Source organism: Microtus pennsylvanicus, chromosome 21 (assembly GCF_037038515.1).
Source record: "Microtus pennsylvanicus isolate mMicPen1 chromosome 21, mMicPen1.hap1, whole genome shotgun sequence".
Taxonomy (NCBI): Eukaryota; Metazoa; Chordata; class Mammalia; order Rodentia; family Cricetidae; genus Microtus; species Microtus pennsylvanicus.
The window spans coordinates 16,770,040-16,786,546 of record NC_134599.1 but is presented as its reverse complement, the minus strand read 5'-3'; the positions used below and the strand labels follow the sequence as shown (position 1 = coordinate 16,786,546).

Below are 16,507 nucleotides of genomic sequence, written 5' to 3'. Positions count from 1 at the left end.
GGAACATTTGCAGCTGCCACAGCTTTACTGAAACATTACCAAATGGCTGAGAGCATTTTAAAGGGGCTCCCGTGAAGGCCATAAGCAGAAAAGGCCTCCTAGGTTGACCTTTGCACATCCGGGCTTTGGAAAATGTCAGAAAGGGACTGCCGCTGTGATAAGTGGATGGGCTGGGGCGGTTTCTGGTGTTTGTCTTGAGAGGGGGTTTCAGTTAACCCAGGGTGGCCTTGAAACTTGACTCTTGGAGCTGTGAACTCTTGATCCTCCTATTGCCATCTCTTAAATGCTGGGATTACAGGTGCAAAAGGCTTACCTTTGGGTCGGTTTGTTTGTTTTGAAACGGGGTCTCCCATTGTAGCCCAGACTGCCCTGGAACTCAGTAGGTAGCCAAGCAAGGTAGAAGGTTGCACACTGGAGAATTCACTTCTGGGCACAGAGAGAGTAGCTCTCTGAACAGTCCCCACGGTGCAGCTGCTGGCTTTGGCTAATGACCTCGGGGAAGGGGTGAGCTTCCCTGACCTCTGCCTGTGCAGGGATCTTTACCTTCACCACAGACCTGAAGCACAGCCTGACATTGGTTATATTTGGTTTGATGCTTGGGCAGCACCTAGTGTTCCCTACATGTGCACACTAAGCACATGTTCTACCACTGAACTGAACCCCCAGTTCTGTAATAAGTTTCTTTATCAGGGCAGCAAGATGGTTCAGGGCAAAGAACTTGCCACCAAGCCCGATGACCTGAGTTTGGTCCCTAGAACACACCTGGTGAAGGAAGAGAGCTGACTCCTTTGGTCTGTCCTCTGACCTCCACAGTGGCCTAGGGTAGTTAGAACAGAGCCATAATGGCCTTAGGAAGGTCCCCTGGCCAAAACCAACTCCCTTTCTCAGGTTACTTCTGTCTGGCACCCAGACCTGTTTTCTTTGGTGCCTTGAATTCAGAAGGGTGGCCCCCTGGCTTGCTGACCTCCCCAGATCTTGTCATCTGGGCGGACCCTCAGACTCATTCCTCTCAGTACTGCTCCCCGGTGCCCTTGCCCTGCCCTTGACTTGCTGTTTTCTCAGGGCTAGGTCTGAAGTTGTAAAATTGGATTAAGATAATGCCGGAGTGGAATTCTGTAGGCCTGGTTTCGAGTCTTAGCTTCTGCTCCAGATTAGTTGATCAATTCACTGTCCTGATTTATAATGTGATAGACAGAGGTTGCCCAGCTCCAGGAATTCTAGACATTTATTGTTCAGGGGTGGGAAGAGCTGGAATCATAATCCGTAGCCCTCTGTACTGCTGCATAATCCGTAGTCACCTGTACTGCTGCAAACATCAGTTCTAAATTAAATGTCCTAAGTGATGTCTCGGAGCTCACAATCAACAGAGCACCCTTAGGAAAATGCTTATGAGATAATCTGTAGATCATTTGGGCTTGGAGCTAGAGTCCAGCTTTTCCGTTTTCATCACTGTGCCCCTCCCTTCTCTGTTGTTTTAGCTACTGATTCTAAAGGCCCAGAGCTGGATAGGAGGGGCTCATGAATATAATCCCAGTATTCAGGAGGCAGAGGCAGATGGATCTCTGTTCAAGGCTAACCTGGTCTATATAGTGAGTTCCAGGCCGATCAGAACTACATAGTGATAGCAAGAGCAACTCTCAAAAACCAAAATAAAAGGGATAAGGTAGATGCCTAGCATGCATAAGACCACCCCACCCCCTGCACTGTTCTTAAGAGGGCTGGGGTGTGGTCCAGCAAGATGGCTCAGCAGGTAAAGGCCAAGCCTGACAACCTGAATTCAATTCCTGGGACCTATATGGTAGAAGGAGAGAACCAGTTTTCCCAAATTATCTTCTGACCACACATCCACAAATGCAATTTAGGGGCTGGAGAGAAGGTTGGGAGCTTAAGAGTGTTGACTGCCCTTGCAGAGGACCCTTGTGTCCCCGTTTCCACATCTGTGGGCTCCCAAGTGCCTGTAACTCCGGTTCCGAGGCATCTGTCTAATGGCCTCTTCAGGCCCAGGCCATTGTGGGTCCCTGCACTCACCTGCACACTCACACATATAATTGAAAAACAAAAATAACTAAAATCCTCGAAGAAGACCAGGGGACTGGAGAGATGGTCAACACCTAAGGACTGGCTGCTCTTCACGGCAGCTCACAACTGTCTATAACTCCAGTCCTAGGGATCTGACACCCTCTCCAGCTTCCATGGGCACTGCATGCACGTGGTGCGCAGAAGCACGCACAGTAAAACACCCAGAAAAGGAAATGGGCTGGGGGTGTGGCTCAGTGGGTAGAATGCTTACCTATTATGCAGGAAGTCCTGGGATCCATCCCCAGCGATGCACAAACCAAGTGTAATGGTGCTCACTTAATTCTATCACTTGGGAGGTAAAGGCAGGAAGACCAAAAGTTCAAGGCTAGCCTGAGCTACTGGAGACTATCTCAAACACCTGGGCATGGTGATACACACTTCCCTGCAACCCCAGCACCCGGGGGCAGAGGAAGGTGGAAGATTGCAGGTTCTAGGCCAGCCTGGTCTACCTTGAGTTCTGGTCCAACTGAGACTGTTTCAGAAAAAAACAAAAACAAAATAAGCAACCAGGAAACACACACACATACACACACACACACACACACACACACACACGCACGCACGCATACGCTTTTGCCCATTGATCAGGGAGGTCCCGATGAGGTCTTGCTCCTAGGGAGAAAGGACCCTCATGCTGTAGCTCCACATGGGCTCAGGGTCTATTAGAGGGAATTAAGGAGCCTTAACTCAGCATTGACTAAAGGCCCAACTTATTGTGCTGGTGACACCGACTGTCTCAGAAACACGCTGCATGGTGGAGGAGGCGGGAAGACTGAGTGAGCTAGGCTGTGTTAGGCAGACCAGATCTGACCAGTGCTTTCAGAGCTTAGAGGAGGATCACGACCCCCTGGGGGATGATAGGGAAGCTCACGGAGGGGGGCTTCCTTGGATACTTCACCAAGCCTAATTAAGGCAATTCGGAAAAGGAATGGGTGAGGAGAGGAAGACTCAAAGCTGCTGGTCTGTCTGAGACAACAAGAAATACGCAGTACAGGGTTGGGAGGGTATGTGAGAAGAGGAAGCTGCTGGTTCGACCATCGGGGACCTTCCTGCCATGGTGAGAAATTAGGCTGTCTGCAACTGGAAGCAGAGAGAACCTGGCCTGCATTTTAACGTGCCAACTCTTGGTGTGGTAGTAAGGGGGCTCAAAGAGAAGGTTTTCAGGAGCAGGGCCAGTAGGAGGCTGTTTGACCTTTACTGAGGGTCAGGTAGAACACGCAGAATTGAGAGAATTTACTGTCCCCAACTAAGAGTGAGTTCCAGGCCAGCTTGGGGAGAGTCTAGCTTGTTTTTTTCCCATTGGTTTCTGTGGTGGGGATTACCTCTAAGCTTTCTGTGTACCCTACTGTGGGGAAGAGCATTTTGCAGGAAGGGGTACTTTTTGCTTGGTCCGGGGCAAGCTGTTCTTGAGCAGCTAGCATTAAACCATGAATGACTATGGGGGAAATAATAGAAATAGACAGGACCTATAGCAAGACCAAGACAAGGAGAAACAGGAGCGGTAAGCTTCCTGAAGAACTTCCTGGGCCAGCCAGAGAACATTCCTTTTGTTTTAGTTTTATCTTGAGGCTTGGTATCTTGTCAGTTCAGGCTGGCCTTGAACTCATTATATAGGTGCGGATGAAGTTATATAGATGCGGGTGATTTCGAACTCTTGATTTTCCAGCCTCCACCTCCAATGTGCTAGGATTACAGGCTGAGCCTGAGAATCAGCTCTCCCTAACTTCAGCCCCTCACCCTGACCTTCCAGGTTTCACCTCTCCAGTCAGCTACCAGGAGTAGAGTTTTGTTGTTTACAGTGCCACGGCAGGGGGCACTCCCCTTTGCCCAGGCTCTGCCACGCTTCCCAGCCTGTATCAGCCAACAGGCAGCACCTGTCTTTATTTGTGTTCCAGCTCAGGTGGGCTGAACAAAAGGAACAACGCAGTCCTCTCTCTGTATATTTAAATCTCGATGCAATTTGCAAGGAAATTGGAGGGGGGGAGTTCAGACAGCAAAGGTGTAGTTAACTTACTTTATCATCCTGAGGGTGCTCAGCTAGGTGTGTTGTCCACCCCACAGGTCCAGGGCCAGCCTGAGGTGAGAAGGGGAGGCCAGCTTGGGCGGGGGAGTTATTCTAATAATAACAACAAACCACCATCACCACCAGTGTGTTCGAGTGTGTGTTTGCCTCAGTCACTCCGCAGGCATCCAGAGACAGGCTCCTGGACCTTTTCTGAGTCATTGAAGCTCTCATCTCGGGGCAGTGTCTCAGCAGGCTGGAAATCAGCCCCAACCCCCGGGGGAAGTTTGAAACGCACTTGGCCTCTGATAGGAACCGACCTAAACTTAGCCCAGAGCCCCCCAGGCCGCATCCCTGGCACTAGGGTCACGTGGAGCTGTTTGTTTAGACTTCACTGCCTGGGGCGGATTAATCACATTGGGGGAAATTGAGTGACAGTTCAGGTGATTGGAAGGTTCCACTGGGGTTGCGGCTCTCACTTTCCAAACCCTGGGGGTAGGAAGTCCGGAAAGGACTGAAGGCTTTGATTTAAATGTTCTCTTTCGGATGGAAATGGAGGCCATCCTGTTGTTTCCAGCCGTGGCCGAGCTAGTCTGCTTGGGCTCCTCCCATTGTCTCTGGACCCTGAAACTCAGGTCTGCGTGCCTGAATCAGAATGGTGGTCCTCTGAGCCTTTCTCTGACCCCTGGATCCAGGAGGAAGGGTGGGGAAAGGGTGGTGTACGTGGTTCCTCTTGGCCCACTCTCCTTGCTGGAACGTGATTAGCACCTCTGCGGATTCAGGTTTCTCCAGGGCGACAACATCCATCACTTGAGCAAACTTGACCTCAGAGTCTTTCTGCCTAAGTGTCAGTCTCTTGGGCTTCCTTTGATCCTGTCTACGTCGAGCAGATGATGTCCCGCAGTCCCATTAGACTGGCTAGAGAAGCTAGGTGGTCACTTAGGATCCTGTCATCGCTGTCAACACCCTGCCCAGTCTCAGACCCCACACACCTCCCATTGATTTTCTCTGGCCAGGGGAAGGGAGGTCTGAATCTATGCAGCACAGCCTTCCCCAGCCCCTGCAGTCTCTCCAGCGCGCGCCTCTTGCCCTGGTCCTCAGGTGTAGACAGAAATGGAACTGCAGACCTAGCAGCCTTGGGATATCGGGAAAGGAGGCTGGTTTGGGGGCTGGCTCCAGAGCTGCAGAGGAAGTAGGTGGATGTCTGGCCAGGGTGGCATGAGGAAGATAGTAGCAAGAGCCCACAGGCAGGCCCAGTGGATTGGGGCTTTCAAGGGTAGGAATGATTGAGAGGATTGGAAGCTAGGACGGCTCAGGGATGGGTGCCTGGACTAGACCAGGATGTGCAGAGATAGGGAGTAAGCGAGAAGGAAGGACTGGGTTCCTGGCTGATCCTCTAGCTTCTGTGTTAGACGCCGCTAGTGAGAATTCCCTCACGTACAGGCCACTTCTAAAAGTAGAAATGTGTACGGCTGACCCTGTGCATCTCACATCTGTCTTCGCCGTGCTCCCAGGAAGACAGTGCCATTGCAGGTGACCTCCAGATCTGCACACCCTGCCCTAACGCGTAGAGGTTATGTCTATTCCCGGGACGCAGCCCCAGAATTTTCCTGCCTTTGAGGTTCTGGCAGCCTCTGACTTCCCTCAGCACATGTAGGAAGATCACTACCACATAATTTACTGTCTAATTGCATGCTGTCCTGCATGGCGGCTGTGGTTTATGTGTGGTGGGTCCTGGGCACACAATTAGGCTGTGAGTAACAGAAGCATGGCAGCTCATCTCTTCCACCTTCTCGCCCCTCCTCAGAGCTCCTCCCCCTGCCGGGCTATTGCAGGTGCTCCAGGCTCAATGATCCCGGTCCAGGTGTAGGTGTGTTTCTGGCAGGCTCACAGTTGACTCCAGGAAATGGATCTGGTCAATGAGGGTAGGGTGTGTGGCGTTAGACCAAATACTGTTCTTCTGAGCTGGGGACAAGGTTCTGTTGCAGAGCCCCGGGTTTGGGCAGGCAATGTAAAATCAATCAGACTGGCACCCATGGTTGCCATGGTGACCCTTTTGCCTTACTTTTGAGGATGGATTTCTCTTTTAGTCTGAATCATCTGCCTGAGCTGTGGGAAGCAGGCTTCCCAGCCCCCCACCCTCTGCTGTCTGCCACAGGGAACAGATTGTCCATTGCTTTAATTTCAACTCAGGACCTAGTCAGACAGTGGTTGAAGGGAAAGGCCCAGGAAGTATGGTGGACCTCCTGGGACACCTGCATTGAGGTGAGGGAGTGCCCCCCCTTTCTAGGTCATGTCCTTCTCACCTGGTGGCTCTGACCCTTCTGGTGGGCTCAGTTCTCTTACGGACCCAGTTCCTCACTTGTATCCCACAGTCTGAGCTTTCTGAGGTCTCCCCACTTGTCTGATGTTAGAATTGCCTACGGTGGTTTTAAGAGTCCTGGCCCCCATCCATGCCTGCTGATCCACGTCAGCAGGGCCTAGATATATGTGTTTTTAAATCTCCCTCTGGGCCTCTCTGGCAGGGTCACCTGTGAAGGACCAAGGGAGAGGATGCACTGCCCCTTGCTGTGACCCACTGACCTTCCTGGGCTTCCAGGAGCCTCGAGCTGCTGGCTGCTTAGTCTTGTTGGGAAGCTTCTGGTCCTGGTGGTTAAGCTAAGTCTTGACCCCCACCTCATCCCTCAGGAGAAGCCAGGAGGGAGAGAATGACAAGAAAGGGGGGAGATGTTGCCATAACAACCAGCTCCAGGCAGAGGCCTCCCTTCCAGGGGCTGGTACTTTACCCCAGTCCTGGTGGTTACCATGGAGATGAGGTACTGAGGGACAGAGGGGAATATTTACCCCCACTTGAACACTAGTCAGGAGTTGCCAGAAGGCAGACCATCTCTAGGTGGGAGCATTGAACCCCTGTCAACTTTGAGTCCACCAGTCCAGCCTTTGCTCTCCTGGAGAATGTCTGACACCTTCTCCTGCTTAGTTGCTTGCTCTGTGGCTGTCTCCTTAGCAACAAGTCCTGCTAACTCCACGCTGTTGGCTCTGAGGCTATTTTTAGCTTCACTGCCAGCAGCAGGTCCTGGTCATTTGCTCGCAGCCTCCATATGGGTTGCAGGGGGATAGGAAACGAACATTTCCTGGCAGCTTTGGAGAGCCCTAAAGCAGGACCCTCCTGGCAATCATTAGGATGTCTGCTATGGACAGGATCTGCCTGCAGCCTGGAACGTGGGGAAGGGTGTAGATGAGGCTCCTGTGTAATGTTGTATTCAGTTCGGCCGACACAAGTTATTCCGCCATTGTTAGCAAGGTGTTCTGTCCATAGTTTCCACAGGAAGCCGAGGAAGATCCCATGTCTGCCCTCTAGGGAGCTGTAATCCCATGGAGATGAGTCCAGTCCGGGCGATGGTGGCACACGCCTTTAATCCCAGCACTCGGAAGGCAGAGGCAGGCGGATCTCTGTGAGTTCAAGACCAGCCTGGTCTACAGAGCTAGTTCCAGGACAGGCTCCAAAGCCACAGAGAAACCCTGTCTCGAAAAATCAAAAAACAAACAAAGAGGCAAGGCTGATAGGAGATTTTACAGTGGAATGGCAGGGTGCAGGAAAGGAGGGGAGATAAGGAACAGTAGGGGAGGTAAGGAGGAGGGGCTCAGGGCAGCCCTATCCAAAACTTTCTGTGAAAATGGGATTGTTTGCATTCTGTGCCGCGCACCCAAAATAGTGGCTCTTGGCCGTGTAGTAGAATGTGGCTACTGCAGCCGAGGACCTGTGATTTCATTTTCATTTAATTGTGATTAATTTAACCTTCTACATACAGCTAGAGCTGCTTCCCTGGACAGCCCAGAGTTAGAGGAGCTTTGTTGGTAGGGGGAGAGAACTGGCTTAGAAGGCAAGGCTAGTAGGGTTCACCTGGTGGAAGTTGAACGTGAAGGGTGCTGTGGGAAGAAAGAGCAGAATGTGGAGCTATGTGTTGTTATTAGGGGGACCTCTGGAGTTGTGGGGGCATTGGATGTCATTTGGAATGTTGGCTGCTTCACACTGAGGCTTCTGTGCACTGAAGGGCAAGTTCACAGCTGACATCCATCCTGACCTCATAGCCTTTGCTCTAGGAAGGTCTCCCTGTCTGGGATCAGTGCAGTTAGCTGTACAGAAGAAAAGATGTAGTGATTTCCTCTATGTGGCTTTATAGGAGCCGTAGGTGGCTCCTGTCCTGTACGTGAAGGCAGCAACAATCCCTCCTTCCCTGGGGCATTGCATGCTGCAGGCACAGTACTGGGGGCCACGGCTTTTCAAACAGGTGTGACTGTTACTACTGACCCCCACACAGTACTGCTCTCCACTTGGTGATCTGGCCTGGAGACTCATCTTGTTTCTGTTTGTTTTTCGAGACAGAGTTTCTCAGTATAGCCCAACCTGTCCTGGAACTCACTCTGTAGACTAGACTGGCCTCGAACTCACAGAGATCCCCACATCTCTGCCTCCCGAGTGCTGGGATTAAAGGCGTGCGCCACCACCGCCCAGCTTCATCCTATTTCTGTATAGCTGGGAAACCAAGTTTACACAGTTCTTACCTTGTGCTCCAGTGACCCGGGACAGCCATGCACAGTGGGACATGCTTCACTCGGAACATGACACCTGTCCCCATGTTTGCTGGCGGTTTATTGGAATGAGTACCACTGGAAAATGTAATTAAAATGAAGTTTGCCCGATGAATACAGGATGAGGGTTGAGAGTCAGATGTCTTTTAAGAGGTGCTTTATCAGCTCTGGTGGCTTGAGTCAAGACAGAACATGGCGCTGTTCTGAGGCCACCTTCTCTGCTGGACTGTGGCAGACACCCCCCCCCCCCCATGGCATCCTCCAGGCTCTTGACATCCATCGCATCTTCTGTCTAGGAGCATAGTCTTAAAGCAGTTTCAAGAACATGGCTTGTCTTGCCTGATGCTGCTATTTTAAGTTGATTAGCTTCATCTGAGTCAAAAGACCTCACAAGGAACTCCCTTACTTTGAGAAGTCAAAGAAAATCTGCTTTGTATGTGGACCAAGAATGGTTCAGTTCAGTTCTGAGGCCAGGCATCCTGGCTGCACGGAAAGGTGTCTGTCTGAAGAAGTTGCAGAACTCTATAGGGTAGAATTTAAGGTTGTCAGCCACGCTCTGTAGACCGGTGAGATGTGAAGAAGAATATCCAAAAGCCAGGTGTGTGCTGCACACCTGGAGGGAGATGAGCTCAAGGCTAGCCTTGGCTACAAAAGGAGTGAGAAGCCAGAATGGTTTGCATCTGAAAAGAGCAGCCAAGCCGGAAAGCAAGAACTTTTTGAGAGGTCTGCGGTGTTACCGTGCCTGAGGAGGTTGCAACAAGCAAGTCTTTCCTGTCTTAAAGGTCAGAGGGCAGCAAGAGGAGTCAATTCAGGACTTCCTTCCTTGGGAGGGGGTGAGGGGGTGTGCTTGGGACGAAACCAGGGTTTGAGCATGTGGTCTACCGTGGAGCTAGACCCCAGCCCCAAGCTCATGGCTTGTCTTCACAGCTTGGGCGGCCTGGAGAGCTGGCCCAAATAACATATCCTAGGCAGCAGAGGACCTCGAGAGTTTTCTGAGGCAGGAGGATGGCTCCTTCTTTTCTTGTTGGGGAAGTTTGTTGTACTCCTAAGGTTTTTGTTCTCTTTTTTTTTTTTCTTTTTTTTTGAGACAGAGTCTCACTCTAGCCCAGGCTGGCCTCAAACTTGAAGTGATCTTTCAATCTCTCTGCTTCCTAAATGCTGGGATTATAGTGTGCACTGCAGGCTTGACCCTGCCCCCACAAAGTTGCTAATGGAGAAAGCCCATTCAGTTGCTCACTTGCTCTGGGGGTCTCCGGAAGGGTGAGTAGAGCCCCGGGTGAGATGGAGAGGGTCTCCCTCATAGTTCATCCCCTCGCCTCATTATACCCATCCCTGTTCCAGCTGGTATGTGCCAGCCTGCCGGCTGTGAGCAGGCGCCTAGGGAGTTAGCTCATTGTCTTCAGGGTGTTCGTTTTCCAGGCCTTCAGAGGGCAGATGTCATCATGAGACAAACAGACTTCTTGGGGTTAAGTGGTTTGTGTTGAGGTTGTGGTTGTGGAATCAGAACTTAAGTCCGGATCTTTGCACAAGTATACCGGCCAGTCTCCTGCTGGGAGCATTCACCTAGCAGACTGAATCCTGGCTAATCTTTGTTTTTCTCGAACATCTGCCATGGTACAGAATACATCCGTTCACAGGCTTGACCAGTTCCCACTGTGCAGCCTCGTCCTTTCCTAGCGTCGGAACTGGGAGAGGCTGGCAGAGCTTCTTCTTTCTTGCCATCTGACTTATCTTATCCTTCTTGCTGCCCCCCTCCAATTCCTGGTCCACTTCTGATCTCGTTTGCCTCATCGGTCACCCACACCCTTCATCTGATGCCATCTTCTGCCACCTGCTTGGTGGTTTTGGTAGTTATTGACACCGGTTTGCTTTCAGTGACTCCCTCCATCTCCCCAAGTCTAGTGGAATGGATCAACTTCCTGAGAGCAGGAACAAGTGTCCCTCCCTGTACCTGATGCTTCAGTGCTCGTAATGGGGGCTGGGAATGTCCACCTTAGGGTTCTGTGACTTGAAATGGCCTAGACTGCACCTGGTGGTTCCTGGAGCTATCACACGCGCGCGCGTGCTTGTGTGTGTCTCCCTGCCGTAATTGTCGAGACAGGGTTTCACAGCGTTCAGGCTGGTCTGGAGCTTGTGTTAGTCAAGGATGACCTTGAACTCCTGATCTTGCTGTCTCCCAAGTGGTAGGATTACAGGCGTACTTCAACCACACAGGTTTTTAAATGTCCTCTTGGGAGTGAAGGCCGTGTTCCCCTGTAGCGTAAACTGAGAGGGGGGACTGTGTCCCACAGCATTTCTTGTTCTGGGGCGCCCCAACCTGTGTGTGACACCTTCTGTTCACCAGCGTCTATATCCTGACTTTCCCTAAACTGCGTTCGTTAAACTCCAGGCTTCATCTCTAATCTGTAAACTTGTTCGTGCGCGCTCTCTCTCCCTCTCTTTCTCTCTCTTCCTTTTTTTTTTTTTTTACTTTGCTCGTGCTTCTGTGAAACTCACTTTCTACAACTTTCTCGCGGCACTCTCAAGTTGTCTGAAGTCTGTGCTTCTTGTCCCACCGCGGCTGCTCTGGGCTCCTCGCAGCCCGCACACTGCCCGCCTCCCCCAGGGCCCCCATCCTTCTCTATACCCCCCATCCCCAGAGTTGGGGGGAGGGGGCAGGGCAGGCAGCCCGCAGGAGCTGGCAGGCGGGGCGGGGCCCTGGGAACGGACTGGCCAGCCTCGCCCCCAGGCCCCCTGCGCCCCTCGGGCCGGGGTGAGGGGCTGGCCCAGCGCCAGCGTAGGAGGCCGGCCCCCTCCCCCGGCCCGCGCGTAACCAACCAGGAACTCCAGCGGGGCCCACGTGACCTGGAGTTCTAGACAAAGAAAATGTTCCCTCCCTCCCCCCCAGCGCCCCCTCCCCCTCCCTCTGGCCCCCTCCGCCCCCAGCCCCAGCGCCCCCTGCCCCTCCCCCCAGACGGGCAGCTATTTACCGAGCTTCGGGCCGCGGCTCACACCTGAGCCGGACCGCAGAGGGGCTGCACCTGGCCTTATGGGTAGGTTCCTGGACGGAGCCCTGGGGATACCGGGGGCGGGGAGGTGGCAGGGCCGGTGGGAGGGTCCCCGCAGCCCTCAGTATGGCAAAGAGTCAAGTCAGCCTCCCTTGGCCCACCTGAGCTCCGGGGGCTGCCCACTTAGGTCGTCCCACTCACTTTTGTGTTTAGGAGCTTCAAGGCCCCACTCTTCACTGGCCTCATTTGTCACCGGGCACGCACAGGGGACTGGAAGATCAGTCCTGGTAGTGGTAACTGCAAGCTGGGCGCAGACGGCCCTACTGAAAGCTGGAAAGAGTTGGGTTGGAAGCAGCCTGGGCTGTAGCTGTTGGCAGATGGGTGCCTGGCAGTTCTTGATGACCTGTGTGCCTTCTTGCGGTACCATGTTGGTTTCAAGGCCCTACCAACTCTAGGACTCTGGAGAGGGACAGTTTCCTCCCACGGTACACCCCAATATTCCTGTATCACTAGGCCGGCGTCCAGAAAGAAGTGGCGGGTGATGGCAAGGAGTAGTGCTAACCCTCAAGTTCGAGAAGAGTAGCCTGGTGTCTTATGATACTGAGATAGCCCAAAGCCGCATGGGCTTGGGGCAAGAGGCAGTTAGACCTCTGACCTTTGGAATGGGAGTCTCAGAGGGAGGTGGAGCCGGTACAGCTGCCTGAGGAGGCGGGACTGGACAAGGAAGCTGTAGGCAGCCGGGTTACCAGCAGCTTTCCTGGGCCGGAGGACCCCTAGGCCGAGCAGCTTTCTTGAGTCATGGGTATTGGGGGATGGTGTTGTGTCCCGCTTGGACCCTGCTCAGTCTCGTGGCTTAGAGACCAAATGCTAGAGCCCCTAGTTAACCCTTCCCTTTCCTATTGTCTGCTTGGGGGGTAGGGGTAGTGAACGTGGGCAGGAGGGTGGTTCTACTGCCAGGCTCCCTATTCTAATGAGCCCCTCCTCCACTAGCCATGCTGCCCCTTCTTCCCCTTTCCTCTGGCCTCCTGCTGCTAACCCCCTCTGCTGTGCTGGTCCTGGTGGAGGCAGGCCCCCTTCCTCTGCCAGCCCAAGCTGTGCTGGGCACATGTTCAGCGCTGGTGGATTGGGGGTGCTATGCAGCTATCAGCAACGGCATCTGACTAACGGGGGGGGGGGGGGGGGGGAGTTGTGGGAGAATTTTCACCAACTGTAGTGAAGGGGGTGAGGAGAAAGACAAAGGAGCTGTGGGGGGGATAATAAGGGTGGTGGCAGGAGGACTGTCTTAGAGACTTGGCAGCCTGGGGAGGAGCCTTCTACCAGCTACTCCTTGCTGTGGAAATGGTATCAGACCCTTTCCCTCTGCAAGCCGCACGCCTCATGCTGGCTGAGGAGCCTCGCAGGGCCTGTACACCAGGTCTTTGGGTCATCGGAGGCAGCCACCTAAGGCAGGGTCTGTCTTGGCTGTCAGAAGTTCTAGAAAGCATGGTAGGAAGAAAGAGACAACATCTGGGCAGGGGTGTGTTTATCTTTGTGTGTAATTTGCTGGTAGTGATTCCAGCTGAGGAGATAGCTTCCGAGAGAAAGGACTTGCTTGAGGGCCCAAATTGGTGTGCCTTTGGGGGAGGCGGTGGCTAATTGACGGCAGGAAGGGAAAGCAGCTGGCCAGGTGAGGGTGAGGCTGGGGAAAGTTGAGCAATTGCCCTGCATTCTTCCCTGGCCTAGAGCTGGTCTTCGCGGCTGTATCCATCCACCTGGGATTTGTTGAACCAAGAGAAAACACTCAATTTCACCTTCTGTTTTAGGGATCACCGAAAGAAAAGGGTTGTTGCCCTGAGGCAAAAACATGAAGATTGGAATAAAATGTTACTAGATCGCTCACCTCAAAGGTGACCCTGTGAGCAGCTTTGCTTTTGTGCTTGTGAGGTGACAGGCCTTCGGAGCATCCTTGGAATCTTTGATACATACTGATTCAGGCTCTTCATGGGTCAAGAAAAGTGACCAGAAACCTTGAGTTTGAGTATTTAGGCTGGGCCAGTCGGCTGGTAATGAGTAGCTGTGCCGACGGGATGGCAGGGCACATAGGCACTCCTAGCTCGTAGTTTTGTTTTGTTTTTTTTTTTAAAGAGCAATATCAAAGTAGTCCAGGCTGGCCTCCCAATGAACAGTTCTCCTGCTTGTGCTCAGACTATAGCTGTGCATACTACACCTGATAAGGTTCTAAGTTTTCCGATCTTTTAAAAAATTACATTTACTCAGGTGTGCTTCCTCCCAGCCTCATGGTATGACAGTGGGGATGAGGGGGCAGCTGGCTGGAGTTCGTCCTCCTCCCAAGTGAGGCCTGAGGTTCAAGGACCTTCACCTGCTTAGCTAGTCCCCCTTTTCTTTTAATCTTGAGAGTTAGCTGCCATAGCTCCTCCACCTTTTGTGGGGAAAGCTATGTGCAGAAAATGGGGGTGGGGCTTTGGTGGAGCACACAGGTAAGAGTACACAGGCTTCAGGTTCAGTTCTTGGCACAGATTTTGAAAAGGTTGGGCCGGGCATGCTGGTGCACACTTTTGATCCCAGCAAGAGCTCTGAGACGAGGCCAACCTGGTCTACAGAGTGAGTTCCAGAACAGCCAAGGCTACACAGAGGAACTCTGTCTCAAAAACAATAGCAACAAACAAAACCAGGAAAGGCCATGGTCCCTTCTCCCTGCTCTCTCCGTTCCCAGCTGGTATGATGAAAATGGGTGCAGAGCCTTGAATTTTGAAGATGGTTGCTCAAGGTTTACTGATGGAGGAGAGCTGATTGGTCCCCAGAACTTGGCATCGAGCCTGCACTTCATAGAGGTCTTGAGCAGTGGTTTGTTTGTTGTTTGGTTATTTGAGACAAGTCTGTCTATTATGTTCAGCTCTGGCCATCCTGGAACTTACTGTATAGACTAGGCGGCCTCAAATTCACAGAGATCCACCTGCCTCTGCCTTCTTAAGTGCTGGGTGTGTATTAAAGGTACACACCCAGCGTGCCTGGTTTTGAACAGATTATGGGAAGGAATTGGGCTCGAGGGTCAAGTGTGGGGAAGGGTGTGGACTGTTCAGTGGGAGAATAAATGAGAGTGGCTGGTTTGTTGGCCACATGGCAGACAGCTCCTGATCGTTGTGCTCAGCAAAGAGTTGAATGAGCACACGCATCAATGACGCACCTGTAGCAGCACACAGTCTGCTGGCCGTGTAATGAGTGAACCTAAGTGGCATCTGCATAGGGACAGGCATTTGCAGTGTTCTGTTACATTGTCAGAGCAGATCCAGGGCATGTACTCTTTTTTTTTTTTTTTAATTTTTTTAATTCTTTTTTTTTTTTTTTTTTTTTTTTTTGGAGACAGGGTTTCTCTGTGGTTTTGGAGCCTGTCCTGGAACTAGCTCTTGTAGACCAGGCTGGTCTCGAACTCACAGAGATCCGCCTGCCTCTGCCTCCCGAGTGCTGGGATTAAAGGCGTGAGCCACCAACGTCCAATGGATGTACTCTAAGAGATGGCACACAGTTGTGGTCTGGAAACTAGGCAGGAAGGATTTGATTGCCAAAAAAACCGAGAGGAAAATGCAAAGCTCACATTCTCAGTTGGGAAGCTTAAGATCCTTCCCTGAACAGTGATGCTCAAATACCATTTGAGATGTTAGCCCTTCTGGTGTAAACCTTTGACCCTAAAATTTAAGAGGTAGGGCAGGAGGATCAAGAGTTCAGGATCATCCTCAGCTACAAGCATGTTTGAGGCCAGCCTGGGCTGCGTGAGATCCTGTGTCAAAGCCAAAGGGTAGACACATGGCGAAGATGGTGCTTTCCTGGAAGCAGGAGGAAGAGCTGAGTAGGCCTTCCAGCTTCAGCGGTTGTTTGTTTTAGCTGCTTGGGCTGATGGGAAGAGCTGCTATCTCCAGATCACTGATGGAGGGTTGAAGAGTCCCTGAGTGTCACAGAGCCTTGCTCATTTCTGGAGAGGTCAAGGTGACTTCCTGTCCCCATTTCTCCAGGCTGAGAAGAAAGCCAAGGTGATTGCAGTGATGAATGCTGTAGAAGAAAACCAGGCCTCTGGGGAGCCTCAGAAGGTGGAGGAGGCCAGCCCTCCTGCCGTGCAGCAGCCCACTGACCCTGCGTCCCCTACTGTGGCCACCACCCCTGAGCCAGTGGGGGCTGATGCTGGGGATAAGAATGCCACCAAAGCAGCTGATGATGAGCCTGAGTACGAGGTGAGCAGGTGGCCTTGACGCTCACTCCTGGGGTCTTGTCACTGACAGCTGCTCCTTCCTCTTTCCTCATGCTGTCTGTCTCCTCCTGGCTGCTTGCAGGGCTTCATGGGGATACTGATTGACCTCACCTCTGCATTCCCACTGGGCTTTCTCTCCTTCCCTCATGCCCAGGACTGGGGTTGTGCTTTGGGAGGTTTCAGGGTGACTGGGACTTGTGACTGCTGTTTAAATGACTTTTGCTCCTTGGTGCTCCAGGATGGCCGGGGTTTTGGCATTGGAGAGCTGGTGTGGGGGAAACTTCGGGGCTTCTCCTGGTGGCCAGGCCGGATTGTGTCTTGGTGGATGACAGGCCGGAGCCGAGCCGCTGAAGGCACTCGCTGGGTCATGTGGTTTGGAGACGGCAAGTTCTCAGTGGTGAGTTGGGCTCTTGGTGGTCAGGAGGTGGGGGAGAGAATAAGAGGGCTTGGTTCTGTGGCCTAGATTCTGCTCGGTGCAGAATATTCTAGAATAAGGGCATTAAAAATATACTGTATTTGCCCTCCTGTATGGGTTCAGTGGAAGAAGCCATAGCGGTCATTGAACTGAGCAGAAAGGTTGTTGGCCTGTCCCTTGCCAGGGGCCCT

General features: G+C 52.4%; 1 protein-coding gene across 4 annotated transcripts in view; it reads left to right on the top strand.

The window, feature by feature from the left end:
* The window catches only part of Dnmt3a (DNA methyltransferase 3 alpha), a 102,168-nt gene that overhangs the window by 75,469 nt on the left and 10,192 nt on the right, over positions 1–16,507 (top strand). For all 4 annotated transcript variants that reach the window (XM_075955591.1, XM_075955590.1, XM_075955592.1 and 1 more), the window contains exons 7-8: positions 15,669–15,884; positions 16,140–16,298. In XM_075955591.1, the coding sequence (XP_075811706.1) occupies positions 15,669–15,884; positions 16,140–16,298 (375 nt within the window). The remainder of the gene's footprint in view (positions 1–15,668; positions 15,885–16,139; positions 16,299–16,507) is intronic.